This window comes from Bolinopsis microptera, chromosome 10, assembly GCF_026151205.1.
Source record: "Bolinopsis microptera isolate Bmic1 chromosome 10, MBARI_Bmic_1.0, whole genome shotgun sequence".
Classification (NCBI taxonomy): Eukaryota; Metazoa; Ctenophora; class Tentaculata; order Lobata; family Bolinopsidae; genus Bolinopsis; species Bolinopsis microptera.
In genome coordinates, this window is record NC_087081.1 from 8,769,423 (window position 1) to 8,793,792 (window position 24,370).

Below are 24,370 nucleotides of genomic sequence, written 5' to 3' on the forward strand. Positions count from 1 at the left end.
ACAATTTATGTTCCCCGTGTGCTGTATTTATATAAATTTTCGGTTTCGTCGATACTTTTGGCCTCCTGAATTCTGATCATAATCAGACTTATAACTACTTGATATCCCCCGGCCCCAGCCCCCACACCTACAATTCCCTCTCCACTAACAACTCCACCCCCCGGCCCCCTCACTTACAACTCCACCTCCCCCCCCCCCCCCCCCCCACTAACAACTCCATCCCCCCCCCCCCCCCCGGCCCCCAAACTTACAGCTCCGGCCCCCAAACTTACAGCTCCGGCCCCACTAAAAACTCCACCCCCGGCCCCTACTTACAACTCCCTTTCCCCAGGAGTATTATTCCCGGAGAGTGACGGAGGACACTACGACGTAGAAACAGATGCAGCCTACAACAAGGACGGGGTAGTGTACAAGAAGGAAGTACTGACGATATCCCGGGTTCAGAGTTCTGATCTGGGCGAGTACGAGGCTACAGCTAGTTATAATGACGACCGGTATATCAACAAGGTGGACTTGAAGCTGACTAATGTGGGATCCACTGTGGTCAGTGTGGGATATTATTGTTTTTTTTTTGTGTTCTTAATTTAATTTAATGTTTTATTATCCATTTTGTTAAGGAATTACTTTAAATAGAAATTGACTGTCTATAAAATGGAAAGGATTCATGACCTTTAACAACAAGAGTTGTTCATTACCTTTTTTACAGGTTTCAGTAACCGTCTCAATTTCCCAGGTCTCTATAACCGCCTCCACGAGTAACATTGAAGTTTACGAGGGTAGAGACGCTAAGTTCACGTGTTCAGTTAGTATTGATCAGAGCACCATTACGTGGACTAAGAACGGTGTGGACGTTACATTGCTAGATGATAGGTTCGTTCTAGTGCCAGCCGTTGTTTTACTGAGGCTGATTACTGAGGTGTTAGTGATGAGACTTATGGATTATGGCTCTGTTATAAAAAAATCCGTGGATTTTATTGTTTATCTTAAAATGTTCTATAGTCTTTACTTTATTTCAACTCATTAAACACATGATTGATTCACTTGCTTTTGATCTTTAAACATATATCTTTAAACTACAAACCTTAAAATAATCCAGAAAACACACCTAACAATTGTCTACCTTATCTAACCCCCTGCCTCCCTCAGTATAAAAGCCCGTTACGTGTTATCCAACTCCAAACAAGACCTAACAGTCCAGCAGACAGCTCCTCTAGACGAAGGTCTCTACATGTGTCTAGTTACCAGTACCAGCTCGGGGAGTGACCAGGCTTCAGCTACCCTTACTGTTCTTCCTCCTATAAAGATAACAGAGTATCCTACACATAAGAGGATACTGGTGGGGACTGGGAGCCAGTTCCAGTTGAGTGTTAAGGTTAGTCCAGTTGGAGGGAATCAGTGGGAATTAGGATCATTTGACTTATTTAATAATTTTAACACTATTTCCGATACAATTCTAATTTTGTATCTCCTTTCAGGTGAATACAGGTTCAGAAGCTAAAGCAATAACCTGGAAAAAGGACAATGTCCAGATAAATGGGGACACAGAAATGATCACCCTGAGCGTACCATCCTCACCAAGAGTTAATTCATTTACCGTCACTGCTTCTCTCTCCAGTTGGTTAGTTATATCTTTAGTATTTTGTTGTTCAAACTGAGACCCCTCCCCTAGATATGTTCCATGTGAATTTATTTGTTGATCATTATTCTTTATTGAAAGTTCTTAAAAAAGGAACAATACAACAACAATGTGCACATATTATAATAGATAGCACTACTGCAATCTTACTGACTTGTAATATATATAATATAACTAATAACTAATTAATAACTAATTAGTTACTAATGACCAATTAATAAATAATTAGTAATTAACTAATAACAAATTAGTAACTAATTAGTAACTAATTTAGGTTGAATACGGGTGGGAAGAGTGACACTGCGAATATCTACGTGACAACGTACGGAGCGTCTGAGGTACAGGCGGCTGTGGTTATCCAGGCCCCAGAGGATCAGACTGCTATATTAGGTTAATTAATTAATAATTAGTTAATAACTTACATCTTATAAATATGTATTCTAAAATTAGGGACAATAGCAACTCCCCGACAATATCCTGTACTTTGAAAAACAGCGCTCTTTTATTTTAATAACTCCTTTCCAGGCTCCACGGTGACATTTGAGTGTGTAGCGTTTGGAATACCCGACCCCACTGTGAGATGGACCAACGGATCGGCTGACATGGACACTTCCTTCTTCTCTAACAAGTACACGGAAAGGGGAGTCGAGAGTAAACTCATCATATCCAACATAAGATCCTACTATCAAGGTAAAATTATCGCCAAAATGAGTGATAAATCTTGCTGCCTGGGTACATTTATCATCTCCAACATCACTCGTGTCATCCGTCACTTGAATTTATTGCTGTCAAATAATCTGGCCTGCATTATTTACCCTTATCAGTAGATCACTTGCAGACCGATATATGTCATGACCGATAAATTTTAATACTGTGAATTGTTAATTCTAAAATGTGTTAATCTTCATCACCTTCGTCACCATCAGGAGAGTACAGGTGCAAAGCTGATAACTTGAAGGGGAGTATTCAGACGAAACCGGTATACATGGAGCTGATCAACCCACCCAGCATCCGACTAGTGGACTCAGTTTATTACGGCGTTCCTGGTTAGTCAAATACAAGGAAATATTTTATTCGCTATTAACTTAACTTGAAACAGTCTCAGGGTCTCTACTCTCTTCTAAAAACGTCTAATACCTCGTTAAACTTTGATTTCTCGCCAGGTAAGGAGCTCGTGATACCAATGGAGGTGGTGTACCAGAACCAGATTCTCAAATCCATGACCAAGTGGTTCCGGAACGGCGAACAGCTGGTGGAAGAGGTCGGGAAGATAAGTTTCAGTGGTGACGGTACAAGCCTGGTTATTGTGAATGTGGAGAGTAGCAGTGCGGGAACTTACAGGTAATATTCTTCGTCTGTATTTACATTTTACATTCACTTTAACATCCACTTCATCCAAACTGAGGGACGGTAGGAACATGGATTTTTTTAATAATTTCAAGGTTTTTACTTTTATAGTACATTACAATTAGTACTATGCTCTTCACTTTCTATTTTTAAATGTTCAATAAAATTTAGTAAAATCCCTAACCACCTGAATATTGCACAATAAATAGGTCTTATGGAACTAAAATAAACCCCCTTCAGTTTCACAATAGAAACAGAAGCAGGAAGTGCCAGTACCAGTACCACTTTGGAAATAATACCTAAGTACATTGAACCCACTGCAACAATTCCTAAGTTCTTCAACGATGTGGTGGCTTACAAGGGCAGTGTGTACTACCTCAAGTGCAATGTCGCTGGTCAGTTTAGATGTCACTTGTTATGCCACGTTCTGTGGATTATTGTTTGGTTATTATTTCGTCCTTTTTGCTTTCATTGGTTGTTGTAAATTTTGTCTTCCGTCAAAGTTGCTTGTTAATTTTACGAGTTGAAGTTTTGCGTATTTTATTGAATTCCATATCACCTAAAATTAACAATCATTGTATTAACAATCATCGAATTCCCACATCCAGAAACACGCCATCTCGCCAGGCAGCCTGGGAGGAATTTTTTTTTTGGGAGGAAAAACGGGAGAAAAAGAGGAAATTTTTGAGAAGTTACTGCTAAATTTCGAAATATTTTTTTGGAATGAAGACAAATTAATTGAGGAAATTTTTAAAGAAAATGTTTCGATTGTATAAAAATCAAAGAGGAACATCCTGTCAGTTTTGGAACACAGTGAAATATTCTGATTGGAGAATGCAGATTGCTGTTGTGAAGTTATCAAATTTACGTGAGTACTTGATTCTTTTCAATCCCAGTTTATTGCTGTCCTACAAATTTCTTTAATGCCAAATGCCGTCTAAAACACCCTATTTCGCAAAAAATTTCCGGGGGGCTATGCCCCCTAGCCCCCGCCAAGGGGCTTCGCCCCTGGACCCTGCTGGGGGTGCGCCCCCAGACCCCTGCCACAGCTTGCTCGCTTCGCAGCTGGATTGAACACGTCGACTTGCTTCGCTCGCCGACAGCCCCCTCCCCAAACTTGCGAGCGAAGCGAGAGGGCCACAGAATTTAGAAAAAAACGCATCTGGGAGGAAATATGGATGTGGGATCGAATTAGTAATAATCATTTTAAATGTTACCTCAAATCCTACATGTATTTTCAAATGCTACGTTGCCAGGCAAGCCAGTACCAAAAGTAGTGTGGAAGAGAATGGACAACAAAGACAACCCAAATCCGTATACAGTGCATGATGAAACCAGGGCGTACAGCGTGCAGCCTGATTCCACTCTCAAGATAAAATCTGTTAAAGAAACTGACGCTGGAACTTGGACGTGAGTTTGTTTTTCCCACCTTTTTTCTAGTTCATGGTTTAGTGGATAACGCGTTTGGGATCTGTGCGAATTTAAAAACCTTTTGTTTTTACAACCTCTTGGAAACTGCATATTTTTAGCTGTTTAACCATCATTATTATAATATACTAATATTTGTCCATAAATTCTGAACCGATATAGAAGTGCATAATCTTGATATGTTTCCATACTAAATCTCGCTTGAATGACTAAAACGTTAATCTATCATTGTTTACACTCGTTACCAAACCCCTATTAAACCGAGTACCGTGTTGTCTCAGGTGCGTGGCAGAGTCCTACCCAGAGGGAGTGCTCCGACAAGACGAGGCCTCCCTGACCCTCCAAGTAGTGGACTGGTTGTACCGACCCTTCGTTTACCCCTACCACGGACATGAGACTATAACGGTGGTGTCTGGAGACACTCTGGAGGCTAACATTGAGGTGGGGAGGCGCCTGTAGTTTAGCTTTTTAGTTATTAAATACTTATCATCTGTTGAAGTGTTGAACTTGTTGACTTAACTTTCTAGACGAACGTCGTTAAAGACTGTAGGGCAGGTTGAAAGTATACATTCTGACTGATAACTTCAGGTGATGTACCGACATCAGATCCGAGCTCACAACATAGTTTGGAAACGTCTAGATTTCGGACTCACTGACTGGACCAAAGCTACTGAGCTGAACCTTGTTGATCCTGGCTACGATAATGTGGTAAGTAGTACATACATACCTTATACATACTACATAGTACAAACCATACACATTACATACCATATACATACATACCATCTGTCGAGAAGAGTGGACAGTAAATATGCTTTAATTAAATGTTGAACTACGGATAATTCCAGCCACTAACAATACAAATCAAAATGCTGCAAGTTTTTCCTAAATAAGCTGCTCCTGGCTCCACCTTATAATAAGAAACTGAGATTATTGAGGATTAACTGTACCTATCTCTCTGGAGTTCAGAAGTTCATCTCTTTAGATTATCACTATGGTAACTGGTAAGCCGCCAGTATTGCTAAATATCCACCCTCGGTATCTGTTCCAAACACCCAATACCCCGACCTCCCAGGTCTCCTTCGCTCGAGACAGAAGACAGCTCATGGTACGGGGGATCAGTAAGATGTACGAGGGACAGTACCGAGCGTACGTGAGAACTGTAGCTGGAGAGGCGGACACCACCATACAGGTACGTACCTGCATGCATTGTCCTAATAAAGTAATAGGAATCTCTCATCAGGAGGGAGAACTTATTTCAATAAAGTTTTCCTCAGCTTAATAATCAGAAGTCTGAATTTAAAATCTTTTAGCTTCCAAAAGCCATCAGCCACACAACAAAATTATCAAATTAGAAATTACAACTTAGTTTAAAAACTGAATGCTAACACCGTCCCGTGTAGGTGTACGTGATTAGCAGAGTATCTCCGAATGTGAGGTGGTTGGATACTATCGGGGGTATCTACTACACTGTTAACGGCGAGGAGGACTTTGTATTCAATGTCAACGTCACGGGTAAGTTCTGCACTTGCTGAGACTTGTAGTTGGAGTTAAAACAGGGTTGTTGCAGCCAATCATTAATGATGACATACCAAATTCATATATAAACTCGAAATACCATAAAAACAGTGTTCAATCAACCAAATTTTACACGTTAATGTTTGTTTGAATCGTAATTTTCCTTTCAGGTGAGCCGTTCCCAAAAGAGATCACGTGGTACAAGAAAACAGGGCAGGCTTACGAGGGATTGTATAACGGTACTATTGGTAACTATGTGTACACTATTGGTTACTATGGTGATATGTACGTTCAGAACCCTGACAAGAGTTCCAGTGGCTTTTACAAAATACAGGTTAATTTTAGGCCTTTTCATCCTCCTTAACTACCTTACTCGGGATTATTATAACCGGGATAAAGTGGTGGGTTTTGGAAGATTCCGCCATATTTTTCCCGGTCAAAAATTTTACCAGTCATAAAAAAACCCGCCGACTCAGATTATGGGGTTCCAAGGGGGTGGTGATCATCATATTTTACCTGAAGTCTCATATGTTCTAGAGAAGACTTTTGAAGCAGTGGATGGAGGGCTGTAAATTTATTGGCGGTTGCTACCATAATTTCGTTATAAAAATCACAATTTGGTTATAGAAATCAGATTTCAGGGTGGACCGTGATTCTCACTTTTCTTGCCCATGAAGTGAGTAAACTGTGCCACTATTTCATGGTCCACGGTGGATTGATTACTGGAGCAGTTGAAGATGCAAAGCCAAGACGTTCCCCAATACCAAGCGGTGGGCAGGAAATTAAGCTCCAGCTGACCTTCAGAGCAGTAGCCCCATTAGCGGACAAAATGAAAGTCTTGTTAAGACAACAATACAACTTCGAATTTGACGGTCAGCAGCAGGGGGATATCAATAATGATAATGGAGGGGACATTAACGATAATGAGAATGAGAATACGCTTTAATGAAGATTTGACTTATTATTGCTATAGATTTATTTTCCTTTAAATACTAGACGTGTCTTTTTTTCTATTTCTGAGTAATATCAGTAACTGTAAATTGAAATAACTTCTTTAACAAGTAACAAAAACAGAAATTTCGGTTGAAAATTTGTTGACCTCTGAAAAAAAACTTGAAAGGTCGGCCACCGGTAAATACATGACCGGGATAATTTGGCGGGTTTTGGGAAATTCCGCCATATTTTTCCCGGTTATTAATTTTCCCAGTCATAAATTAACCCGCTATAATATTCCCGAGTAAGGTAAGATGAATTTCATTTGTTTCACTTCTTTTTAGAAAATGTTAATAAAGCTTAACAATGCCAAAATGATAGTCTGATCGAAAATTATATTTGTTGAAATCCCATAACAAGCTACTTACTTTATCTTAAACCTGCTACCCTCCTAAATTAGTTGTCAACTACCACCCAAATAATGGTAAAAACTTATCTTTCCGGGAAAAATATAGTCTGACATTATCTTTAACCTCCCCCTTCTGTCAGGTGCTCCCTGAAAGAGGAGGATTAGATCAAATGGAGGAAGCCAGCGTGGAACTCGTTGTGAAGGACTACTACCTGGGCTTCCAGACAGCCCCTTACGTTGGAGGTATTCAGAAGATAGGGGTCCCTGTAACTATGGAATGTCTGGCACGTGGTGTCCCTGATCCAGATACTATCATGTGGTACAGGTAAATAGAGACGTGGTGCTCATGCGCGCCTCCGCAAAGTTATTTGAATGATAAATTAACATTTCACCCAAATAATGGTACATATTGACGAATTAGCAATTGGAGATATTTGATAAAAGCTATTGATTATTGATTAATAATCAATTCCTCCTGTTCAGAGGAATAACGAAGCTGTCCACTGCAACATCTCAACTAACGATCAGTTCTGTTAAGAAAGAAGATAAAGGAGACTACTACTGTGTTGCTTCTAACACCTACGGTTTGCTATTAACTCTTCTAACACCTACGGTTTGCTATTAACTCTTCTGTTTGCATCAAGTTTCCAAATTGTAAAATTTCATCTTTTTTCACAATTTTTGCATCGCGCTGAAATTCCAGCCTGGAACCGACTGTTACGTTACTTTAGTTCGGTTTAATAATCGAGACTTATCTTCTACGATTATTTCTAGAAAACCTTTTCCGTCTTAATTATAACCACTCCCCAGGAACCATCTACTCTCCACGCGTGTCACTACAAGTGCAGTATCTTGATGACGAGTTCGAACCTATAACCTGCTACAGGGAGGAGACGGTAGACGGACTGTTATCCCTCGCTCCTTGTTCACCCACCAACCTCATTGAGGGTCAGTTGTTGTCGCCTGTTACACTTAAACAGTTCTCTTTTATAAATGATTGTTATCATGCTGTAGATTTGTCATCGTTAGTAATAGTATATACATTAGACATATAACGAGTTTGATTACAAATACACTAGTAATTATGTCATCTCTATTATTGACCCTTAGTATCATTTTCTACTGTTCCAATATCCTTACGTGCCCCGTAAATTTGATGTGGAATGATTCTATTATATTATATTGATTAATTTTACATCTGATTTGACCCTGTTCCAGGTGATGTATTCACACTGTTCTGCAACGGACCAGACGGTTGGCCTTACCCCAAGACTACCTGGTACTTTAACGATGACGTCATAGCGAACAACGCCAACGGCTTGTCCCCAGCACCCAACCAGTACGGAGATCTGGTATTCCCCTGGGCTCAGCCGTCTAATTCAGGGAAATACACGTGCGGGTTGACCAACGATCAGGGTAGCAAGAGTAATTATAATCCGCTTTATGATGTCAAGGTTGCTTCTTCTGATGACACTAGCATTGACAACGCCAAGGGCTCGGAGTGGTGAGTTTCGTAAGATTTATTGTAATTTTATCTATTGATTTATACTTTTGTCCCCAAAAATACCAATTATATGATCGACCCACTCAAAAGGGCGAAAACAGATTATAATTTTATTTATTATTATTAATTTATTAATAATGCAGTTGAACATCAATAATGGGAGATCATCACATTTAGTATGAGAAATCTCATTAACTGTGAGGTGGAATGTGGAAACGGCGCGGTCTAGGGCTGACCTAAAACACGTTTATCTTATCTGACACATACCAGTCTAGTGTGCGATATAACTATGTTTTATCTGAACAGGTTGATACAGCCTGATGATATAACAGTAGCACAACACACGCCTGTTACTATAGCCTGCATGGTGTCCAGTTATCCTGAACCATCTTACGAGTGGACCTTCAACAATCAACCCCTGCAGAGTGAGTGTAGCGTAGGTTCCAATGGTGAAAAATTGTGAAAAATAATGAAATTTTACAATTCGGAAACTCGATTTACCATAAAAATCATTCGTCATTTTTCACCATTTGCATGTTTTAATCTCGAAATATCAAATTGAAATATTAAATTTGTACTTAGGTACTATTAAACAATACCGAGAGCTCAGTTTCGATGCACCTTACTCTCCATGTTCGCCAAAAGTTACTAGTTTTGATGTACCTTTTTCATCATGTTCACTAATGGTTTTGATGAAAATGGCAATGATTGTTTTGGCGAGTCGAGTTTCCAAGTTGTAAAACCTATACTTGCTTTAAATATAATGAAACACATGTTTAATTGTTTCTCAAAATCGGAGTTAATAACCAAATATTGTTTTAGAATTATAACGCAAATATGCTCCAAAAAAAATTTTTAATTTGGATACTCAATTCACCATAAAAATCATTCACCATTTTTCCCCATTAAATCTCACCATTATATTAAATTGATGTCTGTCTAGATAAAAACTAAGTTAGAGTCAGCCCATGTAACAAATATTGTTAGTGCAGTCTTTATTTGTCTCACATAGCAATGCTGCAATCTGGGAGGGGTTCTACTGATCTTATCTCAAAGTACGCTACGGGTTTTTTTTCTAGTATAATCAAATTCTGTTTTAATTATATGGCTAGAATGTTGGTATAATAATAATAATTTCCACTCAAGTAGCTCAATCCTTTACTTCCTGGGCTCCGATTTCTGAGTTCTGACACTGCAATTATGAATAGTTTCATACCTACTCACAGCACATACTTTCAGTGATTTTATCGTGGCCACGATTCGTGGCTAAAGTTAAAAAATATTTTGAAGATATCAGGAAATGAAGTTACACTTACATCTGATAAAGATAACACTATACAATATATTTTGCAACCTTTTGTTACCGTGTGGGAGCGATTTATGCTGTTAAAAAAACACTCAGCCCATTTAATTACAATATTGTCACACACCGGTTACTGTAAGGGATCAAGTCAATAAAGTCAATCTAATGGGAAGCAACATTACCCATCATTAGACAATTAATTAATTAAATAACGCTAATCCCCTAGATATTCCCGGGGTTACTAAAGAGCTGTCCTTTGGTAAGCGCCTCCTTGTATTCGACCTTATCAACGAGAAAGCAGATGGAAAGTACAGCTGTAAAACCTGGGTTGAAAAGGACGGCAAGAGAACGGAAACTAAAAACGCCGATTTTACTCTGACAGTGGCTACTAGACCATCATTTGTTGATGCTCCAATATTCCAAGTGGGAAAAATTGGTAGGTGGCAATTTTTCGACTTCACATTAGCGGTTGTGGGGCCATTTTATAGACATTATTCGATAAAGTTCCCATCACTGCTTTGATTATTAGATAAATGGAATAAGCAGCACAACGAACCTCACAAAGGTGTTTCCACTCACTTTTTCACTACTTAAATGTTTCTGACCCCACATTTTAACTACTTAAAGGTTTCTGGCCCCATTTTGCCAGCACTAAAAGGTTTCTGACCCCACATTGCCACCACTAAAAGATTTCTGACCCCACTTTGCCACCACTCTAGGTGACGAAACAGAGATAGATTTGAAGACACCTACAGGAAACCCTGTACCAACAGTTGTGTGGACGTTCAACGGTGAGGGTGTTCAACTTGAGGGCAGGTAAGCTACCAACAAATTATACTCACAAAACATTATTAACACTCAGACAAGTAAGGCTACGTGCAAAAATACCTGTAAATCGATATACTTGAGATTGGTACTCAAAGAACGAAAACAAGAGACGAGTCGGTCCTTAAACTTATATATACTCCAAAACTGCACCGCTCACCCTGCGTTATCTGTGCAGTGTACTGCACAACGTGACTCGCAGCCCCGCCAATGAGCTCTCGACTACCAGTTACCCTGTAGCCGCGACGACCAATCAGATGGCTGGCTGTTAGTCAAGAGCGGACCACTCACGCCATGCCAGTAGAGCTGCCAGCCAAACGATTACACTCATATGACGTGTAACTTCCAAAATGAACAAATAAAAGCATCGGTTATTATACACCCGAAAATATATATTAGATTCTACGTCCCTTAAACTTCCTTAAACGTTTAATACTATCATGCTAAAACAGAAAGATATCTCCAAAATACCATATAACAACACAAGAAATACATCACCGTGGAATCTCAATTATATAAGTATATAGTAGCTACAGTGAAATTTAGATTTTTGCTACTTTATTTCCTATTTTTAAACTCTAACAATATTTGCATCCTAAAATCTTGATAATTTATACCAAATTTCTTCTAAGGAAGTTTATGCGCCATGACAATCTCACTTATAGTAGCTACAGTGAGAGATTTAGAATGTTGCTACTTTATTTCCTATTTTTAAACTCTGCCAATATTTGTATCCTAAAATCTTGATCTTTTATACCAAATTTCTTCTTAGGAAGTTTATGCGCCATGACAATCTCACTTTTAGTAGCTACAGTGAGTTCTGGATAGTCGTGACTTTATTCTCTATTGGCATTACTTTTTCCTATTACAAGAGCTTTAAGAGAAAAATGGGAACATTGCCTAAACATATCAGAACGGTGTAGAATGTTTAATTTCAGGCCAATACAATACATACATTTATGATAATATAACAAGACACTATAATCCTCCCGTATCCTCTCCTCACTTTCCCTTGTACAGGATAAAGTTAGTGGACGGTAGAAAGTTACGGATAGACCCAACCCAGGCTGGCGACGAGGGAATCTGGCAGGCTACAGCTACAAACAAGGCTGGAAGCGCCCAACATGCTATCTATCTCAAGGTTTACTTAATTATTGATTACTTAAATATTTTGTTACTTTATATATTGAATAGTTTAATATTTTATTAAACGCTTTCCTTCGTAGCTTAAATTTAGATTATTTTGCAGAAGTGTTGAATCAAGAGACTGAAATATGCTGATTACACTTAGCAATATCCAATCACTACAGAGTACAGACAATTTACCTGAAAAATAGATAACATAAAGCATAAATCAAACGAAATTCTAACGATTAATCCTAATCATAACGAAATATAATCATAAATCTTCACTCCTTACAGATAGAAGAAAAGTTGGAGTTCACAGAGTCACCCTCTTCAGTATCCGGACCTGACTCATACGTACCCCAGTTTGAAACAGTAAAGTTCCCTTGTAAAGTTCGGGGCAACCCCAGTCCTCAGATTTATCAGTGGTACCGTCAGAAGCATCTAGACGAACCCTTTAATGGGTTACCAGCTCGAGCTTATATGGACGAGGAAAAGTCTCTCATTATACCGTTTGCTCAGGTGATCTCTCTGAAGATGTGGACATCTTCATTCTTATTTCTAGCTTACAGTGAATTTTAAATACGTGCATTTACCCAGAAATCAATGCCTGAATTTTAAGTCACTCGTAATTCGTAAATAACTGATCTAGATTCTAAATTTTAAATGCTCCCCTAAATTGTTTACTTTTTGGGAAAGCCTTCTACTAATTCGTCCTCTTTTCATCAGACCTGGGACAACGGAACTTACTTCTGTAACGTCACAAACGAGTACTATGAAGGGATCTCCGGAGCAGTGGTCCTCAAAGTCATACAACCGCCCAGTATATTCACTCCTCCTCAGGTAAATCTACTCCCAGTATATTCACCCCTCCTCAGATAAATACACTCCCAAACTATCCGAATTTCGCTTCTGTTCGACTTTACTTACAGATAACCTCTAAAATGTTTCTCGAGTCTTGGTGTTAAAATTAGTATCACTTAACTTCCCTGTAGAGCACAGACTGCAGACAGTAATTATATTGTTCTTATATAATGGTTCTTCTGGATGCACTGCAGGCTGCATCCGCTTAGAGTGTATATGCTATAAGAGATAAAGTAATAGGTTATAAATAACTTACTGTCACTTTTATTAAGAAACAAGTTATTAATAACCTACTGTCAGAAATAAGTTATCAATAACTTGCTATCTTGCTGCGTGCACATCTTACTATATATAAAGCGAGACGATATATATATATATGGATCCGTGCCATTTTACTGACACCACGGCATAAACTTTAACGCGACTTTCCGCAAAAACCGTAAAAGATATACAACTGAAACTTTTTTGACTGGGTCAAATGCCTTTATGCTTTTCAAATCAGCATGAAAAAATAAAAAATTGGCCAAGGAATAGGAGTTTTAGAGCCCAAAATTTGGATCCCCAAGTGGTGTCAAAAACGCGAATTAAATAGGTAATAATTATTTTAGTCTCTTGAGTCTTGACACCATTTTAGGGTTATACGGGTTCCTGCTAGTGTGGTCTAACTAATGAGCATGTCCGATATTTCATAATTCTACAGTAAAATAAACTTGTTATCTAAGATCGGGTAGTTGCAAACGATGGACCACAGAAAGTAGGCACAGAAAAGAGACAAGTGGTTAATATCCAGGCAAACACATCTATAAAACCCCCCTCACCCGGTATATCTTATGAAACTTAAATTAATTTATGAAGATCAGCCCTATATTGACAAGCCCTAAATTTCAGGACTTTAAGATTGAGAATTTCGGAGACAAGAGCTCACTATCGTGTCTTTGTGAACCACAAGCAGTAGCTATACAGAACTGCATGGTAGAGTGGAGACGTAATGGAGTTAAAGTAGACGACAGGGATACGTCTGTTAAAGTTATAGACTATACTTCAGGTAATATTATAGACTATACGTCTGTTAAATGTTATAGACTATACGTCTGTTAAAGTTATAGACTATACTTCAGGTAATTTTATAGACTATACGTCTGTTAAAGTTATAGACTATAAGACTATGCTTCAAGTAATGTTATAGACTATACGTCTGTTAAAGTTATAGACTATACTTCAGGTAATGCCCAAGAAATCATGATTCAGCGGTTAAATTTAATGTAGCGCTCGTAAAATATTCTACATATTATTTTTAAGGGTCAACTAAATAATAGACTAAATAGTAGACTACACAGTACACTGTTATTATGAAACTTAAACTTTACAATTTTCCTATTTCCCACAGTGCTGACGATACTTAGCACACAAGAAGGGCACCTGGGAGAATACGAGTGTTACGGACACAACAGTATAGGATCCGCCAGTGCGTTTGCGTTCATCACAAAGAGTTATACACCCTACATGACAACAAAGCCACCTGATACAGTCACGGCAGGGAGTAAGGTGAGCTAGAGACCTTTTAGCTTTTTAGAGACCTTTTTAGAGTTATTTTTAGAGTTATTTTGGAGTTCTTTTTAGAGTACTATTTAGAGTACTTTTTAGAAGACACGAGGGTGAAATTCACTTTCCTGTTAATTTAGTGGTGTATTTCTTGATGTAGAGTGTTGACATCTTTGAAAAAACCTGTAGCATCACAGATTCTGCGCTACTCCTGGACACCTTTTGCATACAGTGTAGGTGATGCAGTTGTAATCCGGAGCACTCTTCCCTTAAGCCTTAAATTAAAATAACGTCACGTGCACCACACTTTTCACTTAAGATACTTATTGGTACAACTAAATTGTAGGGAAATTGATCGTGCGTGGTGTAACCGCGGCGAAATTCTTGGTTAACCATCAAACTGGGGGTACACTACACTTTTTTGAATCATCCATTAAAAAAAGGCAAAAGTGTAGTGTAAAAAAGTGTAGTGTAAAATAGCCGAAAAAGCCTTAAAAAGTGTAAAAAAGCGACATTTTTTTCTCACCAAAGGTATGTTTTACTTTTGAAAATGTACTATGTGAAGACTGATTGAAAAATAATAGGGGAAAAAATTACGTAGGAAAAAATAAAAGGAAAAAATAATAGGAAAAAATAAAAGGAAAAAATAAGATTTATAGAAGATAATTTTGTTAAGTATAATTAAAAGTGTAAAAAATTGTACCTTTTTTACTACAATTTTTACTACACCATACATCAAAAAATGCAAAAGTGTAGTGTAAAATAGTTTTAAAAAGTGTAGTTCCCCCCATCAAACTCATTCTTTGTGATATAAGAGCCTCTTTACTGAAACCCTCCCCCGTGCTATAATAACCTGTACTCCACTAATTTCAGAGTTCAGTTAATCTGGAGTGCCATGCTATCGGGTTCCCTCCAATCAACTACATGTGGACACTTAACGAAATTCCCATACAAGACTCCAGGTTAGTTTCATGTTTTACTTTTAAAATCACACTTCAGGATCATCCGGGACTTGATAAAACTGGGGAAATTTAGGGTGAATCTTGTTAGAAGTAACACGTGGGGAGAGTTTCTCCATTTTCTATCTAAATTTGATACCACTAACATTAGCTGAGTCGCAACCGTTTGTTACCCCAGGTTCGAGATAACAAGCACGGGCACACTACTAATAGACGGAGTAGAAAGTAAAGACACGGGCACGTTTACTTGTTACGCTAGTAACCCATACGGGCAGGTCAGCGTTTCAACAACTCTGACAGTGGTCGGTCCCCCTACTAAACCTAGTGCTCCTTGGATATCTCAGATATCTAGAGACAGTGGCAACAACTTGTGAGTTATACTAGTAGGGATGTAATCGTGGGAAGAGGGGGTCCACCCAGAGAAATAGTCAAATAACCCATTTTTAGGGTCAGGCAAAATGGCCAAAAATTCCCCTCTTGCTGAGTGCTGACCTCCAGTCCTTAAATTACGTAATCTTAAAACTATCCTCTTCATTCAGATACTCAGCTATAGTTAATATAAACACGGATGGATACAGTTCAATCTCTAAACGAATCCTGACATTGAAGCAAACGGAGAGTGGTGTTACAACTACTATACCAACTACTTCGAACACCTATACTTTAAGAAACCTCGAGGCTAAACCTTATACTAGTATGTTTCGACTTTTTGAGAGGATTTGTTTTTTATATCGCAGATGTAAACATTTTCAGCTCGAGATTGGGAATCAGATGTCGATTAGTTTTGTGCTAATGTGTTAATGCAAATTGGCTGGTAATTTACCGATATCGTTGTTTTTATTACTTAGTTAACTCCTCCTGAACCTCTCTCTCTCCTTACAGTTTCGGTGGTGCTTCAGAACAAGTTCGAAGCCAGTGAGTCCAGTGAACCAAGCGGCAGGATCAACTTAGCCGACTATAATGATATTTTACACTCTGCTGTTGAAAGTAAGTATTCTTTAAGCGTATGTTAGCTGTTGTCATGATAACATCTACCTTACTCGGGAATATTATAGGGGGTTAATTTATGACTGGGAAAATTAATGACCGGGAAAAATATGGCGGACTTTCCCAAAACCCGCCAAATTATCCCGGTCATGTATTTACCGGTGGCCGACCTTTCAAGTTTTTTTTTCAGAGGTCAACAAATTTTCGACCGAAATTTCTGTTTTTATTACTTGTTAAAGAAGTTATTTCAATTTACAGTTATTGATATTACTCAGAAATAGAAAAAAAGACACGTCTATTTAAAGGATATAAATCTAAGCAATAATAAGTAAAATCTTCATTAAAGCGTATTCTCATTCTCATTATCGCTAATGTCCCCGCCATTATCATTATTGATATCCCCCTGAGCTGCTGACCGTCAAATTCGAAGTTGTATTGTTGTCTTATATTAACAAGACTTTCATTTTGTCCGCTAATGGGGCTACTGCTCTGAAGGTCAGCCGGAGCTTAATTTCCTGCCCACCGCTTGGTATTTGGGAACGTCTTGGCTTTGCATCTTCAACTGCTCCAGTAATCAATCCACCGTGGACCATGAAATAGTGGCACAGTTTACTCACTTCTAGCGGGATGTGGCCACAAGTTACTTTATCTGAACCACAATTTACCACTATAAATACAATAAACAAAATACTAAACACAATGTTTATACAAGAAACAGGGCTTGCAGAGCAAGGGAAGAAAAACAAGAGAAACAACTGCAACAATTGTATATCACCAAGTCCAGACCTAGATCCAGATCCAGATAATCATTACACAAATCTGACACTATTATTATTATGATATATATAATATTATTATTTTCTATTTATATATATATATTATTATCATTTTCGTTTTCTTCTATAACATATAAATTGTTTTCTTCTCTACGATTCACTGATTCATGGGCAAGAGAAGTGAGAATCACGGTCCACCCTGAAATCTGATTTCTATAACCAAATTGTGATTTTTATAACGAAATTATGGTAGCAACCGCCAATAAAGTTACAGCCCTCCATCCACTGCTTCAAAAGTCTTCTCTAGCACATATGAGACTTCAGGTAAAATATGATGATCACCACCCCCTTGGAACCCCATAATCTGAGTCGGCGGGTTTTTTTATGACTGGTAAAATTTTTGACCGGGAAAAATATGGCGGAATCTTCCAAAACCCACTACTTTATCCCGGTTATAATATTCCCGAGTAAGGTATTCGGCGAATTTTTGCGAATGACTTGCTTCTTAAGCGAAGTCTATTCCCGTTGTAGAACCATCTAACCGAAGAAAGATATCAACGCCCAATGCCCATCACCCTTCTTTCAAGTACGTGACAGTGGTACGTTACAGTGGTGAACTAACCAGCATCGACCACTCAAATCCCAGAACCACTGTCACGTGTCAAAACAGCCCCTCCCTCATGACGCTATCCCCAGATGTACGAGTAAAAGATAACAACGCCTACCTAGCGTGGGGCGGAGAAGAAGCCCAAGACACAGCTGACACACCCGACAGCTACAAGGTGTATATCAGTGAGGTTGGCACTTCAGATGGGAGGAGTTATCTTGGGTTGTCCACGGAGATGGAGTATGCTATTGATGTAGATAATACAGCCAGTTTGAAGCACTTCACCGAGTACTATTTCCAGGTCAGACATTATTTGGAGTGCTGTTCTGTAGATGATTGATTTGATTGATTTAAAACTTTTACAAATAGTACATATACAATACAGCAATGAGAAAATATACGACAACATGAGGTATTATGTTCAATGTTGGGTGAAAATTGTAGACCATATTGTATAATAGTATAATGCTAAATAAAGCTTTTTGTAACCCATTATCTTTTTAAATTTGCTTTTATTGTGATGTCGAATTTATGCTTTCCATTTGCTTTCTTAACTTTCTTAACATTTCATGCTAACCAAGTTGTACATTTTGAGGATTGCCACAAACCCTCTTCGGAACATTATCATGTTATCCGTTGTCTCCGATCTTATTCATTCCATAAAAAACTTACTCTGCCAGGTGGTGCCGGTAAAGAACGGAAAAGAAGGACTGTACAGTAAACCACTGCTAGTAAGAACCCAGCCCGCAGTCCCAGCAACACCACTAATAACAGCCTTCAACTATACGACTGTTCCTGGGGAGATCATTGTGTCCTTTGATAGAAAGTGGTCCATTTCCGGTGGCATTATCAAGGAATTTGAGGTTTGTTACTGGTTAAATAGTTAGATTCAAGAAGGGTCCGATAATTAAGATGTATAAAAGTTGAGAAGAAGATGTTGTCTGGTAAATAAATACCTAATACACTCTTTGTGATCACAAGGGCAATCATCCTGATTTGACTGTAGCTATTACTGTGTACCCCAGATTTTCTACGCCCGAAACACCAGCGACTACAATATCGGCACGAAGCAAGGCGTGCTAAGCCGGAAAAGGCGACAAAGTCAGGGAAGTGTCACGGCTGACTCGGCTGCTGTTAATATTAGGATATCTGATCTTAACCCGGGGGAGCCCTATATCTTCTCAATGCTCACTGTCAACGAGCTTGGGCTGCAGGTAACTTTCCAGCGTTTCTTGGTTTATGTCAGCTAAGCGGGGTGTATTACTCTCAAGAATATCTCTACCTTTCTAAACTTCAAAACTAACCTTGCTTTATATTATCATGATATTATGATAATACATCATTGTAATGATTACATAAATCACAGCAAAGCAGCCGAACACTTACACTGCATCAATACCATAAAATCACACGATTCTCATTGCCAGAGCGAGAAATCAGAAGCGACAGCAGCGAAGACGCAGACGGGACTACCAGGAGTTCCAACTATCACCAACCGAGACGGCAGTGGAAGAGACGCTATCCTGGTGAAATGGAGCGCTCCTACCATCACTAACGGACAGATTATGGGTTATTACGTGTATTACAGACTGGACAACAGTTTCAACGATGTGGCTGCCAGAGTCACTGCTCCTTTCAACAGGGTAATGATGTAATGAGCTGTTACTTTTAGATGTAGAGTTGTAGTTTAGAATTTAAGTGCAATTACAGACTGTTCAATGTGGAGTAATTACTTCATAACAAGCTGTAGTGCATAAGAATTAAGACGATATTAATTTGCTGAATCTAGTAGTATTAACAAGCTGACTGTTACAGTTGTACCAAAACGTGACTGGTCTAGAAGAAGGGTTCACGTACGAGCTGGCTGTTTCTGCATTTACAGAGGAAGGAGAAGGAGAGAAGTCCAGCTGGGAGGAAGCGAGGACTAGACCTAAATCAGTTCCTAACATCATGGAGACACCTGTTGTCAAGGTACTGTCTGCTAAAATGGAGGCTTGATCTAGTTTAGACCCATTGAGGAGGGGGGGACCCATTGACATACTTTCTGTTGCACGATTGATTGTTATCAAAGTGTCTACAGGGTCTTCTTTGTTATTAAATATTATTAAATATATAATTCAAAATATCATATTATATAACTTTATTCAAATCAAAAATAGAAAATAAATGAACATCTTAAAGATCTGATAAGTAGCCAAAAAAAATAAATACTGATACACAAGCTATAACAATTTCTTCCATCCCGCTCTATCAGAGGCTAAAAGTCTTAAATTGTACAAATCGTCTGTATTTACAAATGGAATGTTCCTACTACCTAAATCAAATTGAATAGTCCTAAGCAAGTTCGACTGGTGTCTGCCTACTCTACCCTTTTTAGTACTCTGACTCTCTACTGTAAAGTGTAATGTAAATATCAAGTAATCTAAAACCGCAGGTGGTTGACTGGCACACGATAGAGGTTAACTGGAAGCTGCTTGATGATGGTTTGACTGGTATTGATACCTTTACTATCTACTTAAACAGCCAGATTGATGGGGGTGAGGGCAGCAGTTACAAGATACCTAACAGGTTTGTGCTTTGGTGCGCTGATTTAGAATTGGTTGGTGGTTTCTTTAAGTTCAGCCAATCAAAATACATATGAATCAATCCGCTCATTACCGGACCACTTTTAATTGATTCTACGCCGTACGGTCAAAAATACGTTTTATAAAGTATGTTCAAAGTTCAAGTAGAAATCCCGTAAGGCCCTCTATTTTGATTATTATCAGAGATCTCAGCCGCCAATACTAAATCGTTTCACAATACTATTCTATTTGTACTATTTCGTTCATGTTATGTTGTTTTTTAGTATACACTCGCATGTTCTTTCTCACTTAAATAATATCTAGTTCCACAAACTCTCACAGATAATTTAACAATCACCCCAGGAATGACAGGTATGCCCGGATAACGTCCCTAGACGAGAACACTAGTTTCACTCTGAGCATTGTGGCTGAGAACTGGATTGGCACCTCTAAGAAGAGCGCTCAGGCCAGCTTCAGGACTCCTAAGAAACCTGTGTATCTGAGGGTATGGGTCGCAGGTATGTTACAGCAACGCCACATAACTGTTACAATGACGCCACATAACTGTTACAATGACGTCACACTATTATTTCAGTGACGTCTCGCTACTGTTACAATGACGTAACACTACTGTTACAGTGCCACATAACTGTTACAGTGACATCACATAACTGTTTCAGTGACGACACAGTACTATTTCAGTGGCGTCACACTACTATTAAGCTATTACAGTGAGGTCACACTACTATTTCAGTGACGTCACGCTACTATTTCAGTGACGTCACACTACTGTTACAATGACGTCACTCTTCTGTTACAGTGCCACATAACTGTTACAGTGACATCACATAACTGTTTCAGTGACGTCACACTAGTATTTCAGTGACGTCACACTAGTATTTCAGTGACATCACATAACTGTTTCAGTGACGTCACACTAGTATTTCAGTGACGTCACACTAGTATTTCAGTGACGTCACACTAGTATTTCAGTGGCGTCACACTAGTATTTCAGTGACGTCACACTAGTATTTCAGTGACGTCACACTAGTATTTCAGTGACGTCACACTAGTATTTCAGTGACGTCACACTACTATAGCTATTTCAGTGACGTCAACTTTTACCTTTGTAATTGTATCATAAAACTTAAGTTATGGCTGATTTTACTAATCTGAGAAGTTTTTCAAATGCTATGTAGGAAATAGTTGGTTATTTCAGACAGAATCTTGCACTTCTCATCGCCTTCAATTCTTCAGTGAGTAAGAATTATAAATGTCACATACTTGAAGTTCTAACTAGATTTCTATTTACTTTACAGGTACAATAACGGGGGGAGTAGTATTCCTCTTGATGTGCTTCTTCTTTCTAATGTTCTACTACTTTATATGGAAGAAACAGGTACCCAAGGTATGCATGGTATCTTATCTTGCAGTGCAGCGTGATTGCACTTTGTTTTTATCCTGATCCTATCTTATTTTGATTTTATCTTTTTCTTATAATTTAGATGTAAAACCTATCCCACCTTGGTTTTATCTTGATCCAATGATATCATTTTTTTTAATCTTCTCTTGATATAATTCATTGATTCTGACCTTACCTCATCTTATGGTTATTATATCTTGTGAACATCACAGACATTTTCTCGTTCACGTTAGATAATAATGAAAAGCTGTATAATTATACCAAATGATCTCGCCTAATATGACCGAATGTTTCAGCCCCTTAAAGAAGAAAAGACCAGCCCGATGCCGTACATAGCACGAGAAGTTGGACGTAGACCAGGAGATAGCGGGTCTCTGGTACTTAACAACCCCGTGGTAGCACCACCTCAGGGCAGTGAAAGGTATTTTTAACCACTCGGAACCACTTAGTTTGAACATCAACAAAAAGGAAACTTTTTTCCAGTTCCTCAACGGAGGGGGGGGGGGGCTTTTTATTTAATGGCACTCGACTTGTTCGTTACGTATAAAACCAAAAGAGTGAATTTCACCACAACAAAGACTCAAGGTGGAAGCTATTAAAGGTCGTCCACATATAACGTAATCAGCTGAGGGGGGGGGGGTTTCCGAATGATTACGCTAGTATAATTTTGACACAATAGCTATGTGTACAACTGATTACGGAGGGGCCGGGGGGGTGAAATGTTCCAAAAAATGATTACGTTATATGTGAACGACCCCTAATCACTGTTACCCAGGTACAGCTCAAGAAACAGTAGACAAGACAACTACAGGCCTGAAGATGTGAGGATGAGCGAACTGAGAGCCAGACAACCCTCGGATAACTCACAATTTGCTAATACTAAACCTAGGTCAGTTCTCATTATCAGTTTATTCAAGTTATTAAAAGTAAAATAATTATTAATAAAACAAATATTTAGTAAATATTGGTAAGTTAGCAAGATATAAACTGTTCGCAACACTTGGTCAATGTTAACATTTGCTAAAGTTGGGTACATGTTGGTAACAGTACTGCTTGATTGCTAATCTAATCGGTTTGGGACCAGGTTAATTTTTGGTCACTAGGTTAACAACTGCAGGTTCAGAGATTCTGACTGAGTGGATACTAAATTACTTCTTAGTTCTTGTTAGCTAGTAACCTGGCTATTACTTCGTTACTAATCTTTAGATAAGGTTATTATGCACTAAGTGACTGTTTTCACTTTTTATATTTCTTGAGAATAAGCCAAGAACAGGAGAATAACAGATCTTCCAATACCAGGCAAAAGTACGACGACGAATACGATCCCAGCTACGCTGACTCCTACAGCAAAGAGCAGTACAACGAGAAAAAGTCGCCGTACGACGACCAGTTCCCCGACGACCGTTATTATGGCAACGATCGCTACGACGACAGAGACCGTTACAATAGTCAGTATGACGACGATAGATTTAGTGGGGATAACAATCAGAGGACACCATTGCCCAGAGATTTGGCTGGAGAGGACGGTTTTGTGATCGATAATCCCTCAGCGGCACGCTTCTCTCAGATATGATATCAGCAGAAAATAGTTTACCTTTAGGTGCGTGTTTCGTCTGAGGATATGAGATTAGATGCGGAATACCCGCGTCGTGGATCGGGTTCAGTTACCAAGAGTAAGCCTTGTTGAGGTAGAGCTCTATCTATATCAGATTAAATTTTGTTTATTTTGTGAAAGTGAATCCTGAGCACTACATTGTAAATACAGCAGACTGCCTTTCTAAAGTTTTATCGTCAAATAAAATTTATTTTATTTTCGATTTTCAAGTCGATCTGTTTGACTCAAACTGTTTGTCAAAAATTACGAATTCGGAATTTTGTTTATCATGTAACATGAAACGTAAAATAAAAACAATTCTCGTTCACTTTATAGTTAACACGCAATGGCCATATTGATATAACTATAAGATGTCATTCCTTACTTTCATGTCCACACTACTTAACAAAAGACACGTCTCTTATTGAAGGTTGATTTGTGATTGTACTTGTAGCTTTATTAATATTATATTTCGTCAGAAGGTTTGTAATTACTGATTTTTATGGTATTTATGAATACATCACTCAGTCGCAGATGATATGATAATAATATCAAATAGTTGTTCACAATATTATACAACAAACAAACACATGAACATTTACGTTTGACATTGGAAAGGGTTTTTTATTAACATTTGCTATATAATTATACTCGTGTAGCTTGACAGATATTAAATTATGCGAGAACCGAGATCATTCTAAGTTATATGGCAAAATATTGTTCCTACAGTGTTTTTATTTGTTTTTATCCAATAATCATGAGAGTATCATTTAGTTTAACACATAATTCTCAATACTATTACTAAAATCACGTGGGTGATAGTCCTTAATTGAAATTCCGATGAAAACTTAGCAAAAAGAGCTTAATAAATATATTCTATAACTTCTTTTCTTTTAAGTTATACCGTGAACGAGGGAGACAAGGGGGGGGGGGCACAGGAGGAGCTAAGTGCAAAGAAACTGCCACTAACTGCTACTAACTGCCACTAACTGCCACAAACTGCCACTAACTGCCACAAACTGCCAC

At 38.5% G+C, this 24,370-nt stretch overlaps 1 protein-coding gene across 1 annotated transcript in view; it reads left to right on the plus strand.

The window, feature by feature from the left end:
• Positions 1-24,099, plus strand: part of LOC134821589 (hemicentin-1-like) — a 41,024-nt gene extending 16,925 nt beyond the window's left edge. Inside the window, exons 21-63 of the mRNA XM_063832290.1 lie at positions 332-543; positions 734-870; positions 1,147-1,372; positions 1,476-1,618; positions 1,911-2,026; positions 2,162-2,326; positions 2,563-2,682; positions 2,800-2,977; positions 3,224-3,378; positions 4,240-4,393; positions 4,693-4,852; positions 5,000-5,119; positions 5,487-5,603; positions 5,815-5,926; positions 6,100-6,263; positions 7,412-7,596; positions 7,755-7,855; positions 8,082-8,219; positions 8,490-8,775; positions 9,082-9,200; positions 10,305-10,514; positions 10,798-10,894; positions 11,924-12,044; positions 12,326-12,550; positions 12,758-12,871; positions 13,781-13,937; positions 14,280-14,437; positions 14,632-14,667; positions 15,308-15,396; positions 15,572-15,763; positions 15,933-16,087; positions 16,276-16,380; positions 17,853-18,064; positions 18,444-18,626; positions 18,789-18,977; positions 19,191-19,406; positions 19,579-19,734; positions 20,198-20,331; positions 20,691-20,845; positions 21,647-21,735; positions 22,047-22,171; positions 22,526-22,639; positions 23,050-24,099. Coding sequence (XP_063688360.1) covers positions 332-543; positions 734-870; positions 1,147-1,372; positions 1,476-1,618; positions 1,911-2,026; positions 2,162-2,326; positions 2,563-2,682; positions 2,800-2,977; positions 3,224-3,378; positions 4,240-4,393; positions 4,693-4,852; positions 5,000-5,119; positions 5,487-5,603; positions 5,815-5,926; positions 6,100-6,263; positions 7,412-7,596; positions 7,755-7,855; positions 8,082-8,219; positions 8,490-8,775; positions 9,082-9,200; positions 10,305-10,514; positions 10,798-10,894; positions 11,924-12,044; positions 12,326-12,550; positions 12,758-12,871; positions 13,781-13,937; positions 14,280-14,437; positions 14,632-14,667; positions 15,308-15,396; positions 15,572-15,763; positions 15,933-16,087; positions 16,276-16,380; positions 17,853-18,064; positions 18,444-18,626; positions 18,789-18,977; positions 19,191-19,406; positions 19,579-19,734; positions 20,198-20,331; positions 20,691-20,845; positions 21,647-21,735; positions 22,047-22,171; positions 22,526-22,639; positions 23,050-23,323 — 6,614 coding nt within the window. The 3' untranslated portion in view covers positions 23,324-24,099. The remainder of the gene's footprint in view (positions 1-331; positions 544-733; positions 871-1,146; positions 1,373-1,475; positions 1,619-1,910; positions 2,027-2,161; positions 2,327-2,562; positions 2,683-2,799; positions 2,978-3,223; positions 3,379-4,239; positions 4,394-4,692; positions 4,853-4,999; positions 5,120-5,486; positions 5,604-5,814; positions 5,927-6,099; positions 6,264-7,411; positions 7,597-7,754; positions 7,856-8,081; positions 8,220-8,489; positions 8,776-9,081; positions 9,201-10,304; positions 10,515-10,797; positions 10,895-11,923; positions 12,045-12,325; positions 12,551-12,757; positions 12,872-13,780; positions 13,938-14,279; positions 14,438-14,631; positions 14,668-15,307; positions 15,397-15,571; positions 15,764-15,932; positions 16,088-16,275; positions 16,381-17,852; positions 18,065-18,443; positions 18,627-18,788; positions 18,978-19,190; positions 19,407-19,578; positions 19,735-20,197; positions 20,332-20,690; positions 20,846-21,646; positions 21,736-22,046; positions 22,172-22,525; positions 22,640-23,049) is intronic.
• Positions 24,100-24,370: the final 271 nt, after the last annotated feature.